Genomic DNA, 22,678 nt, shown 5'->3' with positions numbered 1-22,678 from the left:
GCTATATGAAAATCGCTCCGCTACTTGAAAAATATCGGTCGGCTACATGAAAATCGCTCCGCTATATGAAAATCGCTCCGCTACTTGAAAAATATCGGTCGGCTACATGAAAATCGCTCCGCTATATGAAAATCGCTCCGCTACTTGAAAAATATTGGTCGGCTACTTGAAAATCGCTCCGCTATATGAAAATCGCTCCGCTACTTGAAAAATATCGGTCGGCTACATGAAAATCGCTCCGCTATATGAAAATCGCTCCGCTACTTGAAAAATATCGGTCGGCTACTTGAAAATCGCTCCGCTATATGAAAATCGCTCCGCTACTTGAAAAATATCGGTCCGCTACTTGAAAATCGCTCCGCTATATGAAAATCGCTCCGCTACTTGAAAAATATCGGTCGGCTACTTGAAAATCGCTCCGCTATATGAAAATCGCTCCGCTCCTTGAAAAATAACATCGATTAGCATAACTATGACCCGGAAGTACATCGTATCGTACGATTTTCTCGTGTAGCCGTACGTGTCGTAGTGCGTTCATTTTACGTATATTTATAATTGCGGGATAATACCAACAAGTTTTACAACGTATTGCTGATATCGGTAAGTTTGAAATTAACATTTTCTATCACTTGACTTTGCAAAAATACCGGATTGTTGAGAGAATGTGATTGAATAGAAAATGCTCGTGTCATTGCACCGTCGTTGTTGTAATTTCCTTTTTCTGTTAAAATCTGACAAGTTTTTGATTTTAATTCAAACTGAGACGGTGTAAAATAAAAATGGCCAACGTTTTTCAAAAGGTTTATATACACATTATTAGTATTTAGTATATTAGCATACAAATACACTAAGTAAGGGGTGGACCAATATAGTAGCTCTGTGCGGGGGAGGGGTAATGATATTACGTGGAGATTACTAGTATTTTGACATTTCAAAATGTATCTTGTCTAGCATTGCAGCATACTTTCTTTTTATTTATTTATTTACAAGAATGGCCTTCTTTCACAAGGGTGTTTGCCACGCTTTTGCAGCACAGGATTTATTTTCCAATTCACCCTTTAGTTTTAGGCGACCCCTAAGTGTTTAAGTTTTACATTTTTTTCAGCCTGCGTAACGAACAGACCAATTTTTCTTCAAAAATTCAGCAATGGTAGGTAATGTTTCAATACATTTATTACAATGAATTTCCGTTGAGGTTAGCTTTCATTTGTCATGTATTGCCCGGTTGCTACATCATTAGTCATTTGGCGTCAATGTAATAGATAGTAGGCGCTGCAAGACATCATATAACTTATATTTGTAGCACGTTTAGTGAACAAATATTTGTTTAAGGATTCTTTAATGTAAACTTACATTTCATGCTATGTTTTGTTTCATTGCTATGTTTGGATGCAGAATATGAGGCAATTGAGGCATTATTTCATGCGGGTTACTCGCAGTTCATGATTTTGCAATTACTGGATTTACATCAAGATATTCATTTAAGGTAATTATACAGGTTTTGGTTATGTACAGTGAGTTACATTGTTTTCAGTATCAGCACGCGTGCGTGTATGTCGTCAGCCATATTAAAGAAACACATAGGTTATTTGGGGATTCGACTCGGATATTTTAATATTTTAAATATATTTAAACTACTTTACAAATTTCGAAACAGGTTGTTCCAACCACATTTGCGTGGATGAGTTACGCCATTCACTCGTAGTTGGGGAAGAAAATTAATCTACATTCGTTCATTGTGGAAACTGTAATGCCGTAATGGACCATGTGCAAAATGAAAAGCAAAAATTCATTCTTGTTACGACATTCAACATTATTATTTAAAGTATAACATCAATGTCAACATAAATATTGAAAGGACTGTGTGATTTATTGATTATTCATAAATTATTTAAAATAAATGCAAATATGCTGTTTTAGTCATCAAAACAATGCGGGTTTTTAAGTATGCATGCATGATAGAGTTCAAAGAAACGACAGAACAATTAGATATAAAATATGAAATGTAAGTTCATTTTGATTGACATATGCCATAAGTACTTTACTACATTGTACATGCTGAAAATATGTTCAGAATAACACAGATATGCATATTTCATTATGAATGGGCTGTGCACATTGTATATCAGTGTTCTTGTTTTTGAAATTTTGTGACTGACTACCATATTGTTAAAGCCTTTGCGTTTTTAGCTTGTGTATTGTCACGTGAATTCAATTCCCGCGCATGCGCAGGTGACGACCCCCTCCGCTTTAACATTACACCGTGGAGCTTTTTTTAGCTCCATGATTACACAGACGCAAAGATGTGCCAGAGTATTAAATAATTTTCTTCTTGATATTGCTTTGCAGTCCCCGTCAACTGCTTTATAGAATAAAGACACTTGGTTTGAGTAGGTCCTCTCGGTGCAGCGAGGAAGAAGCTGAGGCTGCAATAATGGTATGCACATTTTTCCAAAATCGGGGACTATTAATTTGAGTTACATCCGTCTGTACGTGCCACATTCAGTTTTAACAACCATACTATGTTTGGTGACTTACATATGACCATTAGTTTTCATTACCATTTGATCAAGTATGGTTGAATGGCGACCACTTTGGTCCTCCGCCCAGGGCTGGTTTGGTGCATGGGTGTGGTCTTTCAACCGAAATATATCTTCGCCTTTTTTAACACGAACCTTGGCGTTACGTAATCCTCGTCACCTCTGCTCACATTTATAGGATATTACACTATTGGCAAGAGTCTTCTGTTTTACGTAGATTAACACTTTATAAACCAGTTTATTCTGATTGCGAATTGACTGAACGTATTCCATGTTTTCTTCGGAGCAATGCAATGTAGTAAGATAGCGTGAGCATGTAATAATGAACTCAGATCCGCTGTTTCCAAATATTTTATATCTTAATTTTCTTTGATGTTGGGGTGTCGCCGATATTTCACACATTTTCACCAAAAGCAATTACATTGTTTGCATCTTTTGGTAACTGACAGCATAGAACTGAGTTTGTTTGCATGTGTTACGTTTTTAAACTGTTCAGATATTTTTTTGAAAAATCATATAGGGAAAACATACTCTCATACAATGGAAAGTGCTCATTAGTTTCGTTATTACAAAGGACTTTAACTATTTAAAGCGAGCCTCAATGTGGCCTTAATTTATAGTTGTGTAGATTTAAAACTGTATTTGAAATACAATTACAATGGTTTAGTTTTTTATTATAACTGTAGCGTTGAGAGGCATTTGAAATGCTTAAAATTAAACCCCATGGAGACCATTCCTGGAACCTGGTTATTGAGACTATCATGATAGGGATGTGAACGACGTGACCTGTTGGCGACCGTGAAGGTTAAACACTTCTTCCACACACAGATTACCTTTCGAAAATTGCGAATTGCCAGTTTTTAGGGAAAAATCATTTTTTTCCGTCGAAATCAGTGCTACAAATCGCATTTTAACATCGCGGTAATTAACTTCTGCATTGTGTTGAAAAAAATGATCTTCAATAATCAGAAAATTTCGTCAGTACGACACAGCATTTTGATTGGTTAATGAAAGACGTGACCTGTTAGGTCAAAGAACTTTGTTTCAGGTCAAATCGTGCTGGCAAAGAACATCATGGCGAAAATTGCTTGGTATCGAAACTTTGCGTGCGATCGAAGACATACCAAAAAGAAGATAATGACAATTAAAAGATCTTGCTTTCGACTGTTTCCCCGCAGACCCTACGATTGCGTTGTTTACAATAGTGGTTTCTAGTCTATGGGTTACAATTAATTAGTTTGTTTAAATGGCCATACTCTGTACATTAAGTAAGGAAATTATTCAAAAATACTGAAGACAAGGTTTTAAATCTGTGAAATATTCCCGGCCTGTATGAGCGATACACTTTAGCGTCAGATGATTAACACCAGAACAGACCCCATTTATGACGGTACAATTTTTTGATCTCTCGCGTTCGATGGTCAAGTCTGTGACAATTCACGAATAATTAGCGGAACACTTGCGTGTTCGATGATTAACACCAGGTCAGAACCATTAATAATATGAACCTATTGTGTTTTTTCAATTGTAATAACAATGGATCCAGAATCTTTCTAACTATTTTTATTTTAAATAATGTTATAAATAATAAAATAATGTTAGTTTTGGAACATCTTTTTTCACAGTATGAACTTAATGGCTCTTCATCAAAATTAGGTTATAGAGCAATGTGGCGTTTGGTGAAACAAAAATACAGCTTAAATGTATCTAGGTAATTATTATTATTATTACTTTATTATTGTTAATATACCAATATATAAGTAATAATAAGTAATTTATAAATAATGAAGAACACAATTCCACATTATTATCACTACCAAGGAGTGTGTTTCTCCTGTCCGAAAGAATTTTTATGTGACTGTTATGTCACATTACATGTATATGCTACCATCATTATACTACGTGCTACCATCATTATACTGTGTGTACCATCATTATACTACATGCTAACATCATTATACTGTATGCTAACATCATTATACTACATGCTAACATCATTGTACTGTATGCTAACATCATTATACTACATGCTAACATCATTATACTGTATGCTAACATCATTATACTACATGATAACGTCATTATACTGTATGCTAACATCATTATGCTATATTCTAACATCATTATACTACATGCTAACATCATTGTACTGTATGCTAACATCATTATACTACATGCTAACATCATTATACTGTATGCTAACATCATTATACTACATGATAACGTCATTATACTGTATGCTAACATCATTATGCTATATGCTAACATCATTATACTACATGCTAACATCATTATATTGTATGCTAACATCATTATATTGTATGCTAACATCATTATACTACATGCTAACATCATTATACTAAATACTTTGTGTTTGTAATATATAATTAGACAGCAATATAAGGCAGCATTGGCATTTCATATATACATAATGATACTGTGTTTCCCTAAACTCTGTAGACAAACTATTGCAAAATTAATGCGTGCTCTGGACCCAGAAGGTGTTGAGATGAGGTCAAAGAAACGATTCAAAAGAGGATTGTATCATAGTGGAGTAATTGTATAACTTTCTGTGAAATTAGACATGTATACTTGACATTTGAACTGTAGAAACAATTTTGTATGATGTACCTGAACATGACTTTGAAATATTGGTGTCATTAACATACTTTTTTCATTTTCAGGGCCAAAATCAAACATGGCATATGGATGGGTGAGTGTTACTTCATATGTTCTAGCTAAATTGATACTGAGTTTATATAATAGAGAGGGACAGTTGGCTAGGATGACTCTAAGATTATGGTTCTTATAGTACATGAGAAAGACTACAATATATTACATGACATTATACTATCTAATGTAGTTAGGGTTTCGAGCCCTATGGGGCGAAACCCTTTTGTAATTGCTATGTTTATTAGGGTTTCGAGCCCTATGGGGCGAAACCCTATTGTAATTGCTATGTTTATTAGGCTTTCAAGTCCCTTCAGGCTTGAAAGCCTATTGTTTTTGTTAAGTTTATTATTATTATTATTATTATTATTAGGGTTTCGAGCCCATTTGGTCGAAACCCTTTTGTAATTGTTCCGTTTATTATTATTATTATTAGGTTTTCAAGACACATGTCTTGGAAACCTTTTGTAATTGTTATGTTTTTTATTATTAGGTTTTCAAGACACATGTCTTGGAAACCTTTTGTAATTGTTATGTTTTTTATTATTAGGTTTTCAAGACACATGTCTTGGAAACCTTTTGTAATTGTTATGTTTTTTATTAGGTTTTCAAGACACATGTCTTGGAAACCTTTTGTAATTGTTATGTTTTTTATTAGGTTTTCAAGACACATGTCTTGGAAACCTTTTGTAATTGTTATGTTTTTTATTAGGTTTTCAAGACACATGTCTTGGAAACCTTTTGTAATTGTTATGTTTTTTATTATTATTATTATTATTATTATTAGGGTTTCGAGCCCATTTGGTCGAAACCCTTTTGTAATTGTTCCGTTTATTATTATTATTATTATTATTATTATTATTATTCTTCCGCCTAAATTTTTGGTCACGCTTTATGTCAACGCCGTTGGACCGATCAATTCAATACTTGCCACAATGGTAAAGCTATATGAGATCTGGTGCATATCCAAAGTTCAGACACGTAGGTCACATGACCAGGCCGCCATCTTGGATTAAAGGCGAAATTTTCAATGCCGAATTGCGCACCTTTCTGAGGGTCTGAGTGCTCAAATTTTTTTATGATAGTAGCAGTGCGACAAGGGCTACAAATCTCATCAAAAAAAACTTTAGCGGTCACGTGACTTTTTTTTTTAGAATTTTTTTAAATTTTGTTTTGCATCTCATTTGCATAATTTTCGACAAATCAACTAACCCTGAATAACTTTGAAAGATCATATGACATAGTATTTAATTCCAAAATATCTAGTCCAGGCGATAAGCCGTTTTTTATAAGAAGATTTTAGAATGTTTTTTCATATTTTTTTGTTCTTTTATATGGTCACGTGACCTCATTTTATAGACATAATTGCAATATCTCAAGCACTGTTACAGATAGGAACATGCAACCAGTGCAATTTTGAAGTGATGGTACTTGAAATTCTACTAACAAACAAGATGACCATATATGGTCATGTGATCTCATTAAATATGCATGAATGTAATATATCAAGCACTGTTACAGATAGGGACATGCAACCTGTGCAATATCGAAGCTATGGGTCAAGAGATGTGATTAACTAATGTGATGACTATATATGATCATGTGACCTCATCAAATATGCATAAATGTAATAACTCAAGCACTGTTACAGACGGGAACATGCAACCTGTGCAATATCGAAGCTATGGGACAAGAGATGTGACTAACTAATGTGATGACCATATATGGTCATGTGACCTCATCAAATATGCATAAATGTTATATTTGAAACAAAGTAACAGATAGAAACACACAACATGTGCAATGTCGATCGAAGCTATGAGACAAGATATGTGACTAACACATCTGATGCCCATACACGGTCATGTGACATCATTAAATATGCATAAATGTAATAACTCAAGCACTGTTTCTGACAGGAACATGCAACCAGTGCAGTATTGAAGGTATTGCACAAGGAAGGTGACTAACATATCCGATGACCATATATGGTCATGTGACCTCATCAAATATGCATAAATGTTATATCTCAAGCACTGTTACAGATAGGAACATGTAACCAGTGCAATATTGAAGTTATTGCACAACAGAGGTGACTAAAATATTCAATATCCGTATATGGTCATGTGACCTCATCAAATATGCATACATATAATAACTCAAGCTCTGTTTCAGACAGGAGCATGCAACAAGTACAGTATTGAATGTATTGCACAAGGAAGGTGACTAACATATCCTATGACCATATATGATCATGTGACATCATTAAATATGCATTAATGTAATAACTCAAGCACTGTTACAGACGGGAACATGCAACATGTGCAATATCGAAGCTATGAGACGAGAGATGTGACTAACTAATGTGATGGCCATATATGGTCATGTGACATCATTAAATATGCAAGATTGTAATACCTTAAGCACTGTTACAGACAGGAACATGCAACATGATTAGTATGAAGGCCATGCAATTTCCTTTAATATATTATTGTCAATGATGCTGATTTTGGAACGCTGCTAATAAGTCAGTGGGCTCGAAACCCGACATTGCTGCAACGCAGCTATATTTAGGGTTTCGAGCCCATTTGGTCGAAACCCTTTTGTAATTGTTCCGTTTATTATTATTATTATTATTATTATTATTATTATTCTTCCGCCTAAATTTTTGGTCACACTTTATGTCAACACCGCTGGACCGATCAGTTCCATACTTGCCACAATGGTAAAGCTGTATGAGATCTGGTGCATATCCTAAGTTCAGACACATAGGTCACATGACCAGGCCGCCATCTTGGATTAAAGGCGAAATTTTCAATGCCGAATTGCGCACCTTTCTGAGGGTCTGAGTGCTCCAATTTTTTTATGATAGTAGCAGTGCGACAAGGGCTACAAATTTCATCAAAAAAAACTTTAGCGGTCACGTGACTTTTTTTTTTAGAATTTTTTTAAATTTTGTTTTGCATCTCATTTGCATAATTTTCGACAAATCAACTAACCCTGAATAACTTTGAAAGATCATATGACATAGTATTTAATTCCAAAATATGGAAGTCCAGGCGAAAAGCCGTTTTTTATAAGAAGATTTTAGAATATTTTTTCATATTTTTTTGTTCTTTTATATGGTCACGTGACCTCATTTTATAGACATAATTGCAATATCTCAAGCACTGTTACAGATAGGAACATGCAACCAGTGCAATATTGAAGTGATGGTACATGAAATTCTACTAACAAACAAGATGACCATATATGGTCATGTGATCTCATTAAATATGCATAAACGTAATATATCAAGCACTGTTACAGATAGGGACATGCAACCTGTGCAATATCGAAGCTATAAGACACGAGATGTGACTAACTAATGTGATGACCATATATGGTCATGTGACTTCATCAAATATGCATAAATGTAATAACTCAAGCACAGTTACAGACGGGAACATGCAACCAGTGCAATATTGAAGTGATGGTACATGAAATTTTACTAACAAACAAGATGACCATATATGGTCATGTGACCTCATTGAATATGCATAAATGTAATATATCAAGCACTGCAAGAGTTAGGGACATGCAACCTGTGCAATATCGAAGGTATGGGTCAAGAGATGTGGCTAACTAATGTGATGACCATATATGGTCATGTGACTTCATTAAATATGCATAATTGAATTATCTCAAGCACTGTTACAGACATGAACATGCAACCTGTGCAAAATCGAAGCTGTGGGACATGAGATGTGAGTAACTAATGTGATGACCGTATATGGTCATGTAATTTCATCAAATATGCATAAATGTAATAACTCAAGCACTGTTACAGATAGGAACATGCAACCAGTGCAATATTGAAGCTATTGCACAACAGAAGTGACTAACACATCCGATGACCATATATGGTCATGGGACCTCATCAAATATGCATAAATGTTATATCTCAAGCACTGTTACAGATAGGAACATGCAACCAGTGCAATATTGAAGCTATTGCACAACAGAAGTCACTAACATATCCGATGACCATATATGGTCATGTGACCTCATCAAATAAGCATAAATGTAATAACTCAAGCACTATTACAGACGGGAACATACAACCTGTGCAATATCGAATCTATGGAACAAGAGATGTGACTAACTAATGTGATGACCATATATATGGTCATATGACCTCATCAAATATGCATAAATGTTATATTTGAAACACAGTAACAGATAGAAACACACAACCTGTGCAATATCGAAGCTATGAGACAAGATATGTGACTAACACATCTGATGCCCATACACGGTCATGTGACATCATTAAATATGCATTAATGTAATAACTCAAGCACTGTTACAGACGGGAACATGCAACCTGTGCAATATCGAATCTATGGAACAAGAGATGTGACTAACTAATGTGATGACCACATATGGTCATGTGACCTCATCAAATATGCATAAATGTTACATCTCAAGCACTGTTACAGATAGGAAAATGCAACCAATGCAATATTGAAGTTATTGCACAACAGAGCTGACAAAAACATACGATGACCATATATGATCATGGGACATCATTAAATATGCAAGATTGTAATACCTTAAGCACTGTTACAGACAGGAACATGTAACATGTTTAGTATGAAGGCCATGCAATTTCCTTTAATATATTATTCTCAATGATGCTGATTTTGGAACGCTGCTAGTAAGTCAGTGGGCTCGAAACCCGACATTGCTGCAACGCAGCTATATTTATTATTATTATTATTATTATTATTATTATTATTATTCCGCCAGATTTTTCGCTAAGCGCCATTCGAACACCGTTGTACATATCTTGAAAATGTTTGCACATGTTTGTAAAGTCTGATGAGATCTAGTGCATATCCTAAGATGACGCATATTGGTCACGTGGTACGGCGGCCATTTTGAATTTAAGGCAAAAAATGGCATGCTCATTTAAACACCTTTCTGAGGGTCTAGGAGTCTCAAACTTTCGCTTAAAAGAAGCATTGACCCTAGAGCTACGTATTTCATGAAAAAAAAGTTGAACGGTCATGTGACTTTTTTTTCTAGAATTTTCTGAAATATTGTTTTGCATCTCATTTGCATAATTTTGATCGTATCAAAATTCCACGCCATAATTTTGAAGAACATCATACATACTACAGATTAATCAAAGAATCATGGAAGTGCGACCAGTAGTTTTGGAGCAGTTGATTTATGAATATTTTTCACATTTTATATAAAATAGTCAAGAATGTTGCATTATGGGAAAGGGGGGAGGGCCCATATACGATACACATTGAATTGACATATATTGAGAACTATTGCATATACAAACATGGAACTAACGCTATATTGAAGACATTGGACAAGGGAATTGACCAAAATATTGGATGACCATAAATGGTCATGCAACTCATTAAATATGCATGTCTTTAATATCTCAGGCACTATTGCAAGTATAAACATGGAACCAATGCTATATTGAAGACATTGAACAAAAGAATTGATCAACATAGTGTATGACCATATATGGTCATATAACTCATTAAATATGCGTGTCTCTAATATCTTGAACACTTTTAAAGATAGAAACATGTACCCAAACCTATATTGAAGACATTGGACAAGATAATTGACCAACACAGTCGATGACCATATATGGTCATACAACTCATTAAATATGCATGTCTCTAATATCTCGAGTACTATTGTAAGTACAAACATGGAACCAATACTATATTGAAGGCATTGGACAAAAGGATTGACCAACATATTCGATTACCATATATGGTCATAGAACTCATTAAGTATGCATATCCATAATATCTCGTGCACTTTTAAAGATAGGGACATGTACCCAAACCTATACTGAAGACATTGGACAAGAGAATTGTCCAACATATGAGATGACCATATATGGTCATAGAACTCATTAAATATGCATGCTTCTAATATCTTAGGCACTGTTGCAGGTAGGAACATGGAACCAATGCTATATTGAAGTCATTGGACAAGAGAATTGACAAACATACCTGATGACTATATATGGTCATATAACTCATTACATATGCATGGCAATAATATCTTGGACACTATCACATATACAAACATGGGACCAACGTTAATTTTGGGGGCTATTGCAAACAGTCATACCTGGCCATGCATTGCATGTGACTTGGCCATGTGCCATGGTCTTGAAAACCGGTCATTGCTGCTATGCAGCTATATTTAGGCTTTCAAGTCCCTTCAGGCTTGAAAGCCTATTGTTTTTGTTATGTTTATTATTATTATTATTATTATTCTTCCGCCAACTTCAAACGACTTCTTCTCTGAAACGGCTGGACCGTTTTGCCTGAAAATTTGTATATACCTTCCACATGTCATGCCATTAAAAGTGACTGAAGCAGATTTTCGATTAGTCACGTGGTTCGGCCGCCATCTTGGAACTCATTAAATATGCATGTCTCTCGTATCTCAAAAACTATTGCATGTACAAACATGGAACTAACGGTATATTGAAGGCAACGGACAAGAGAATTGGCCAAACTATTCGTTGACCATATATGGTCATAGAACTCATTAAATATGCATGTCTCTTATATCTCAAGCACTATTGCATGTACAAACGTGAAACTGACGCTATATTGAAGGAAATGGTCTAGAGAATGAGCCAACATATTCGTTGACCATATAAGGTCATATACTATTAAATATGCATACCTATAATATCTCAGGCACTATTGCACATACAGACATGAAACCATTGCTATATTGAAGGCTTTGGACAAGAGAAATTGTCAACATCTTCAATGACCATATATAGTCATATAACTCATTAAATATGCATGTCTCCAATATCTCAAGCACTATTGCATGTACAAACATGGAACTAACGGTATACCGAAGGCAATGGACAAGAAAATTGATCAACATATTCGTTGACCATATATGGTCATAGAACTCATTAAATATGCATGTCTCCAATATCTCAAGCACCATTGCAAGTATAAACATGGTACCAATGCTATATTGAAGGCAATGGACAAGAAAATTGGCCAACATATCCGTTGACCATATATGGTCATAGAACTCATTTAATATGCATGTCTCTAATATCTCAAGCGCTATTCCATGTACAAACATGGAACAAACACTATATTGAAGGCAATAGAAAAGAGAATTGGCCAACATATCCGTTGACCATATATGGTCATAGAACTCATTAAATATGCATGTCTCCAATATTTCAAGCAGTATTGCATGTACAGACAGGGTACCAACGCTGTATTGAATGCAATGGAAAAGAGAATTGGCCAACATATCCGTTGACCATATATGGTCATAGAACTCATTAAATATGCATATATATAATATCTCGAACACTATTGAAGTTAGAGACATGGAAATAGCGCTATAATGAAGGCATTGGGCCAGAACGCCGTGTAACCTATACGTATATACATTGCACAAATCAAATCTTCAAACTTTTTTTTCCAAATTTAATGGTGTTATGGCCCTTTCTTCTTGAAAGCCGTTAATAGCTGCTCTGCAGCTATATTTATTATTATTATTATTCCGCCAGATTTTTTGCTAAGCGCCATTCGAACACTGTTGCACATATCTGGAAAATGTTTTCATATGTTTGTAAAGCTTGATGAGATCTAGTGCATATCCTAAGATGACGCATATTGGTCACGTGGTACGGCGGCCATTTTGAATTTTAGGCAAAAAATGGCATGCTCATTTAAACACCTTTCTGAGGGTCTACGAGTCTCAAACTTTCGCTTAAAAGAAGCATTGTCCCTAGAGCTACGTATTTCATGAAAAAAAAGTTGAACGGTCATGTGACTTTTTTTTCTAGAATTTTCTGAAATATTGTTTTGCATCTCATTTGCATAATTTTGATCGTATCAAAATTCCACGCCATCATTTTGAAGAACATCATACATACTACAGATTAATCAAAGAATCATGAAAGTGCGACCAGTAGTTTTGGAGCAGTTGATTTATGAATATTTTTCACATTTTATATAAAATAGTCAGCAATGTTGCATTATGGGAAAGGGGGGAGGGCCCATATACGATACACATTGAATTGACATATATTGAGAACTATTGCACATACAAGAATGGAACTAACGCTATATTGAAGACATTGGACAAGAGAATTTACCAAAATATTGGATGACCATATATGGTCATGCAACTCATTAAATATGCATGTCTCTAATATCTCAGGCACTATTGCAAGTACAAACATGGAACTAACGTTGTATTGAAGACATTGGACAAGAAAATGTACCAAAACATTGGATGACCATATATGGTCATATAACTCATTAAATATACATGTCTTTCATATCTTAGGCACTATTGCAAGTACAAACATGGAACCAATGCTGTATTGAAGACATTGAACAAAAGAATTGATCAACATAGTTGATGACCATATATGGTCATAGAACTCATTAAATATGCATGTCTCTAATATCTCAGGCACTATTGCAAGTACAAACATGGAACTAACGCTGTATTGAAGACATTGGACAAGAAAATGTACCAAAACATTGGATGACCATATATGGTCATATAACTCATTAAATATACATGTCTTTCATATCTCAGGCACTATTGCAAGTACAAACATGGAACCAATGCTATATTGAAGACATTGAACAAAAGAATTGATCAACATAGTTTCGCTTAAAAGAAGCATTGGCCCTAGAGCTACGTATTTCATGAAAAAAAAGTTGAACGGTCATGTGACTTTTTTTTCTAGAATTTTCTAAAATATTGTTTTGCATCTCATTTGCATAATTTTGATCGTATCAAAATTCCACGCCATAATTTTGAAGAACATCATACATACTACAGATTAATCAAAGAATCATGAAAGTGCGACCAGTAGTTTTGGAGCAGTTGATTTATGAATATTTTTCACATTTTATATAAAATAGCTGACTAGCAATGTTGCATTATGGGAAAGGGGGGAGGGCCTATATACGATACACATTGAATTGACATATATTGAGAACTATTGTATATACAAACATGGAACTAACGCTATATTGAAGACATTGGACAAGAGAATTTACCAAAGTATTGGATGACCATATATGGTCATGCAACTCATTAAATATGCATGTCTCTAATATCTCAGGCACTACTGCAAGTACAAACATGGAACCAACTCTATATTGAAGACATTGGCCGAGAGAATTGACCAACATGTTCGATGACCATATATGGTCATAGAACTCATTAAATATGCATATCCATAATATCTCGAGCACTTTTAAAGATAGAGACATGTACCCAAACCTATATTGAAGGCATTGGACAAAAAAATTGACCAACATATAAAATGACCATATATGGTCATATAACTCATTAAATATGCATGTCTCTAATATCTCAAGCACTATTGCAAGTACAAACATGGAACCAATGCTATATTGAAGACTTCAGACAAAAGAATTGACCAACACATTCGATGACCATATATGGTCATAGAACTCATTAAATATGCATGTCTCTAATATCTCAAGCACTTTTAAAGATATAAACATGTACCCAAACCTATATTGAAGGCGTTAGACAAGAGAATTGAACAACACATTCGATGACCATATATGGTCATAGAACTCATTAAATATGCATGTCTCTAATATCTCAGGCACTATTGCAAGTACAAACATGGAACCAACGCTATATTGAAGACATTGGACAAAAGAATTGACCAACATTTTAAAAAACCATATATGGTCATAGAACTCATTAAATATGCAAGTCTCTAATATCTTAGGCACTGTTGCAAGTAGGAACATTGAACCAATGCTATATTAAAGACATTGGACAAGAGAATTGACAAACATACCTGATGACTATATATGGTCATGGAACTCATTAAATATGCATGGCTATAATATCTCGGACACTATCACATATACAAACATGGAACCAACGTTAATTTTCAGGGCTATTGCAAACATGGCCATGCATTGCATGTGACTTGGCCATGTGCCATGGTCTTGAAAACCGGTGATTGCTGCTATGCAGCTATATTTATTATTATTAGGCTTTCAAGTCCCTTCAGGCTTGAAAGCCTATTGTTTTTGTTATGTTTATTATTATTATTCTTCCGCCAAATTCAAACGACTTCTTCTCTGAAACGGCTGCACCATTTTGCCTGAAAATTTGTATATACCTTGTACATGTCATGCCAAAAAAAGTGACTGAAACAGATTTTCGATTAGTCACGTGGTTCGGCCGCCATCTTGGAACTCATTAAATATGCATGTCTCTTGTATCTCAAAAACTATTGCATGTACAAACATGGAACTAACGGTATATTGAAGGCAACGCACAAGAGAATTGGCCAAAATATTCGTTGACCATATATGGTCGTAGAACTCATTAAATATGCATATATATACTATCTCAGGCACTATTGCACATACAGACATGGAACCATTGCTATATTGAAGGTTTTGGACAAGAGAAATTGTCAACATTTTCAATGACCATATATGGTCATAGAACTCATTAAATATGCATGTCTCCAATATCTCAAGCACTATTGCATGTACAAACATGGAACTAACGGTATACCGAAGGCAATGGACAAGAAAATTGACCAACATATTTGTTGACCATATATGGCCATATAACTCATTAAATATGCATGTCTCCAATATCTCAAGCACCATTGCAAGTATAAACATGGTACCAATGCTATATTGAAGGCACTGGAAAAGAAAATTGGCCAAAATGTTCGTTGACCATATATGGTCATAGAACTCATTAAATATGCATGTCTCTTATATCTCAAGCACTATTGCATGTACAAACGTGAAACTAACGCTATATTGAAGGTAATGGTCAAGAGAATGAGCCAACATATTCGTTGACCATATAAGGTCATATACCTCATTAAATATGCATATATATAATATCTCAGGCACTATTGCACATACAGACATGGAACCATTGCTATATTGAAGGCTTCGGACAAGAGAATTGGCCAACATATCCGTTGACCATATATGGTCATGGAACTCATTAAATATGCATGTCTCCAATATCTCAAGCACCATTGCAAGTATAAACATGGTACCAATGCTATATTGAAGGCACTGGGAAAGAAAATTGGCCAACATATCCGTTGACCATATATGGTCAAAGAACTTATTTAATATGCATATATATAATATCTCGAGCACTATTGAAGTTAGAGACATGGAAATAGCGCTATAATGAATACATTGGGCCTGAACGTCGTGTAACCTACACGTATATACATTGCACAAATCAAATCTTCAAACTTTTTTTTCTCCAAATTTAATGGTGTTATGGCTCTTTTTTCTTGAAAGCCGTTAATAGCTGCTCTGCAGCTATATTTAGGTTTTCAAGACACATGTCTTGGAAACCTTTTGTAATTGTTATGTTTTTTATTATTATTATTATTATTATTATTATTAGGTTTTCAAGACACATGTCTTGGAAACCTATTGTAATCGTTATGTTTTTTATTATTCCGCCAGATTTTTTCGCTAAGCGCCATTTCGACACCGTTGCACATATCTGTAAAAAATTTTCATATGTTTGTAAAGGTTGATGAGATCTAGTGCATATCCTAAGATGACGCATATTGATCACGTGGTACGGCGGCCATTTTGAATTTAAGGCGAAAAATGGCATGCTCATTTGAACACCTTTCTGAGGGCCTAGGAGTCTCAAACTTTCGCCTAAAAGAAGCATTGGCCCTAGAGCTACGTATATCAGAAAAAAAAAGTTGAACGGTCATGTGACTTTTTTTTCTAGAATTTTCTGAAATATTGTTTTGCATCTCATTTGCATAATTTTGATCGTATCGAAATTCCACGCCATAATTTTGAAGAACATCATACATACTACAGATTAATCAAAGAATCATGGAAGTGCGACCAGTAGTTTTGGAGCAGTTGATTTATGAATATTTTTCACATTTTATATAAAATAGTCAGCAATGTTGCATTATGGGAAAGGGGGGAGGGCCCATATACGATACACATTGAATTGACATATATTGAGAACTATTGCATATACAAACATGGAACTAACGCTATATTGAAGACATTGGACAAGAGAATTGACCAAAATATTGGATGACCATAAATGGTCATGCAACTCATTAAATATGCATGTCTCTAATATCTCAGGCACTATTGCAAGTACAAACATGGAACTAACGCTATATTGAAGACATTGGACAAGATAATTGACCAAGATATTGGATGACCATATATGGTCATGTAACTCATTAAATATGCATGTCTTTAATGTCTCAGGCACTATTGCAAGTATAAACATGGAACCAATGCTATATTGAAGACATTGAACAAAAGAATTGATCAACATAGTGTATGACTATATATGGTCATATAACTCATTAAATATGCGTGTCTCTAATATCTCGGGCATTATTGCAAGTTCAAACATGGAATCAACGCTATATTGAAGACATAGGACGAGAGAATTGACCAACATATTCGATGACCATATATGGTCATAGAACTGATTAAATATGCATATCCATATATCTCGAACACTTTTAAAGATAGAAACATGTACCCAAACCTATATTGAAGACTTTGGACAAGATAATTGACCAACACAGTCGATGACCATATATGGTCATACAACTCATTAAATATGCATGTCTCTAATATCTCGAGTACTATTGTAAGCACAAACATGGAACCAATACTATATTGAAGACATTGGACAAAAGGATTGACCAACATATTCGATTACCATATATGGTCATAGAACACATTAAGTATGCATATCCATAATATCTCGAGCACTTTTAAAGATAGGGACATGTACCCAAACCTATACTGAAGACATTGGACAAGAGAATTGTCCAACATATGAGATGACCATATATGGTCATAGAACTCATTAAATATGCATGCCTCTAATATCTTAGGCACTGATGCAGGTAGGAACATGGAACCAATGCTATATTGAAGTCATTGGACAAGAGAATTGACAAACATACCTGATGACTATATATGGTCATATAACTCATTACATATGCATGGCAATAATATCTTGGACACTATCACATATACAAACATGGGACCAACGTTAATTTTGGGGGCTATTGCAAACAGTCATACCTGGCCATGCATTGCATGTGACTTGGCCATGTGCCATGGTCTTGAAAACCGGTCATTGCTGCTATGCAGCTATATTTATTATTATTATTATTATTATTATTCCGCCAGATTTTTCGCTAAGCGCCATTCGAACACCGTTGCACATATCTTGAAAATTTGTTCATATGTTTGTAAAGTTTGATGAGATCTAATGCATATCCTAAGATGACGCATATTGGTCACGTGGTACGGCGGCCATTTTGAATTTTAGGCAAAAAATGGCATGCTCATTTAAACACCTTTCTGAGGGTCTAGGAGACTCAAACTTCCACTTAAAAGAAGCATTGGCCCTAGAGCTACGTATTTCATGAAAAAAAAGTTGAACGGTCATGTGACTTTTTTTTCTAGAATTTTCTGAAATATTGTTTTGCATCTCATTTGCATAATTTTTATCATATCAAAATTCCACGCCATAATTTTGAAGAACATCATACATACTACAGATTAATCAAAGAATCATGAAAGTGCGACCAGTAGTTTTGGAGCAGTTGATTTATGAATATTTTTCACATTTTATATAAAATAGTCAGCAATGATGCATTATGGGAAAGGGGGGAGGGCCCATATACGATACACATTGAATTGACATATATTGAGAACTATTGTATATACAAACATGGAACTAACGCTATATTGAAGACATTGGACAAGAGAATTGACCAAAATATTGGATGACCATATATGGTCATGCAACTCATTAAATATGCATGTCTCTAATATCTCAGGCACTATTGCAAGTACAAACATGGAACCAACGCTATATTGAAGACATTGGACAAAAGAATTGACCAACATAGTTGATGACCATATATGGTCATAGAACTTATTAAATATGCATATCTATAATATCTCGAGCACTTTTAAATATATAGACATGTACCCAAACCTATAGTGAAGACATTGGACAAGAGATTTGACCAACACATTCGATGACCATATATGGTCATGGAACTCATTGAATATGCATGTCTCTAATATCTCAGGCACTATTGCAAGTACAAACATGGAACCAATGTTATATTGAAGACATTGAACAAAAGAATTGATCAACATAGTTGATGACCATATATGGTCATATAACTCATTAAATATGCGTGTCTCTAATATATCAGGCATTATTGCAAGTACAAACATGGAACCAACGCTATATTGAAGACATTGGACAAGAAAATTGACCAACACATTCGATGACCATATATGGTCATAAAACTCATTTAATATGCATGTCTCTAGTATCTCGAGCACTTTTAAAGATAGGGACATGTACCCAAACATATACTGAAGACATTGTACAAGAGAATTCTCCACCATATGAGATGACCATATATGGTCATAGAACTCATTAAATATGCTTGCCTCTAACATCTTAGACACTGATGCAGGTCGGAACTTGGAACCAATGCTATATTGAAGACATTGGACAAGAGAATTGACAAACATACCCGATGACTATAAATGGACATATAACTCATTACATATGCATGTCAATAATATCTCGGACACTATCACATATACAAACATGGGACCAATGTTAATTTTGAGGGGTATTGCAAACAGTCATACCTGGCCATGCATTGCATGTGACTTGGCCATGTGCCATGGTCTTGAAAACCGGTGATTGCTGCTATGCAGCTATATTTATTAGGTTTTCAAGACACATGTCTTGGAAACCTATTGTAATCGTTATGTTTTTTATTATTATTATTCCGCCAGATTTTTTCGCTAAGCGCCATTTCGACACCGTTGCACATATCTGGAAAAATTTTTCATATGTTTGTAAAGGTTGATGAGATCTAGTGCATATCCTAAGATTATGCATATTGGTCACGTGGTACGGCGGCCATTTTGAATTTAAGGCGAAAAATGGCATGCTCATTTAAACACCTTTCTGAGGGTCTAGGAGTCTCAAACTTTCGCTTAAAAGAAGCATTGGCCCTAAAGCTACGTATTTCATGAAAAAAAAGTTGAACGGTCATGTGACTTTTTTTTCTAGAATTTTCTAAAATATTGTTTTACATCTCATTTGCATAATTTTGATCGTATCAAAATTCCACGCCATAATTTTGAAGAACATCATACATACTACAGATTAATCAAAGAATCATGCAAGTGCGACCAGTAGTTTTGGAGCAGTTGATTTATGAATATTTTTCACATTTTATATAAAATAGTCAGCAATGTTGCATTATGGGAAAGGGGGGAGGGCCCATATACGATACACATTGAATTGACATATATTGAGAACTATTGAATATACAAACATGGAACTAACGCTATATTGAAGACATTGGACAAGAGAATTGACCAAAATATTGGATGACCATATATGGTCATGCAACTCATTAAATATGCATGTCTCTAATATCTCAGGCACTATTGCAAGTACAAACATGGAACCAATGCCATATTGAAGACATTGGACAAAAGAATTGAACAACATATTCGATGACCATATATGGTAATAGAACTCATTAAATATGCATATCCATAATATCTCGAGCACTTTTAAAGATATAGACATGTACCCAAACCTATATTGAAGACATTGGACAAGAGGATTGACCAACACATTCGATGAACATATATGGTCATACAACTCATTAATTATGCATGTCTTTAATATCTCAGGCACTATTGCAAGTACAAACATGGAACCAATGCTATATTGAAAACATTGAACAAAAGAATTGATCAACATAGTGTATGACCATATATGGTCATAGAACTCATTAAATATGCGTGTCTCTAATATCTCAGGCATTATTGCAAGGACAAACATGGAACCAACGCTATATTGAAGACATTGAACAAAAGAATTGACCAACATATTCGATGACCATATATGGTCATAGAACTCATTAAATATGCATGTCTGTAATATCTACGGCACTATTGCAAACACAAACTTGGAACCAATGTTAAATTGAAGACATTGGACAAAAGGATTGACCAACACATTCGATGACCATATATGGTCATAGAACTCATTAAATATGCATATCCATAATATCTCGAGCACTTTTAAAGATAGAGACATGTACCCAAACCTATACTGAAGGCATTGGACAAAAGAATTGACCAACATTTTAAATGACCATATATGGTCATAAGACTCATTAAATAGGCAAGTCTCTAATATCTTAGGCACTGTTGCAAGTAGGAACATTGAACCAATGCTATATTGAAGACATTGGACAAGAAAATTGACAAACATACCCGATGACTATATATGGTCATAGAACTCATTAAAAATGCATGGCTATAATATCTCGAACACTATCACATATACAAACATGGAACCAACGTTAATTTTCAGGGCTATTGCAAACAGTCATACATGGCCATGCATTGCATGTGACTTGGCCATGTGCCATGGTCTTGAAAACCGGTGATTGCTGCTATGCAGCTATATTTATTATTATTATTATTCCGCCAGATTTTTCGCTAAGCGCCATTCGAACACCGTTGCACATATCTTGAAATTTTTTTCACATGTTTGTAAAGTTTGATGAGATCTAATGCATATCCTAAGATGATGCATATTGGTCACGTGGTACGGCGGCCATTTTGAATTTAAGGCAAAAAATGGCATGCTCATTTAAACACCTTTCTGAGGGTCTAGGAGTCTCAAACTTTCGCTTAAAAGAAGCATTGGCCCTAGAGCTACGTATTTTATGAAAAAAAAGTTGAACGGTCATGTGACTTTTTTTTCTAGAATTTTCTGAAATATTGTTTTGCATCTCATTTGCATAATTTTGATCGTATCAAAATTCCACGCCATAATTTTGAAGAACATCATACATACTACAGATTAGTCAAAAAATCATGAAAGTGCGACCAGTAGTTTTGGAGCAGTTGATTTATGAATATTTTTCACATTTTATATAAAATAGTCAGCAATGTTGCATTATGGGAAAGGGGGGAGGGGCCCATATACGACACATATTGAATTGACATATATTGAGAACTATTGTATATACAAACATGGAACTAACGCTATATTGAAGACATTGGACAAGAGAATTGACCAAAATATTGGATGACCATATATGGTCATGCAACTCATTAAATATGCATGTCTCTAATATCTCAGGCACTATTGCAAGTACAAACATGGAACCAATGCTATATTGAAGACATTGACCGAGAGAATTGACTAACATATTCGATGACCATATATGGTCATAAAACTCATTAAATATGCATATCCATAATATCTCGAGCACTTTTAAAGATAGACACATGTACCCAAACCCATAT

At 34.7% G+C, this 22,678-nt stretch overlaps 1 protein-coding gene across 1 annotated transcript in view; it reads left to right on the top strand.

Annotated features, from left to right (window-relative positions):
* Window positions 1-4,207: 4,207 nt before the first annotated feature.
* The window catches only part of LOC144352036 (uncharacterized), an 89,958-nt gene continuing 71,487 nt past the window's right edge, over window positions 4,208-22,678 (top strand). Inside the window, exons 1-3 of the mRNA XM_085497672.1 lie at window positions 4,208-4,251; window positions 5,001-5,094; window positions 5,225-5,253. Of these exons, the coding sequence (XP_085353798.1) occupies window positions 4,208-4,251; window positions 5,001-5,094; window positions 5,225-5,253 (167 nt within the window). The remainder of the gene's footprint in view (window positions 4,252-5,000; window positions 5,095-5,224; window positions 5,254-22,678) is intronic.

This window comes from Saccoglossus kowalevskii, chromosome 4 (assembly GCF_978046115.1).
Source record: "Saccoglossus kowalevskii chromosome 4, keSacKowa6.1, whole genome shotgun sequence".
Taxonomy (NCBI): Eukaryota; Metazoa; Hemichordata; class Enteropneusta; family Harrimaniidae; genus Saccoglossus; species Saccoglossus kowalevskii.
This window is presented reverse-complemented; position numbering and strand designations above follow the sequence as displayed.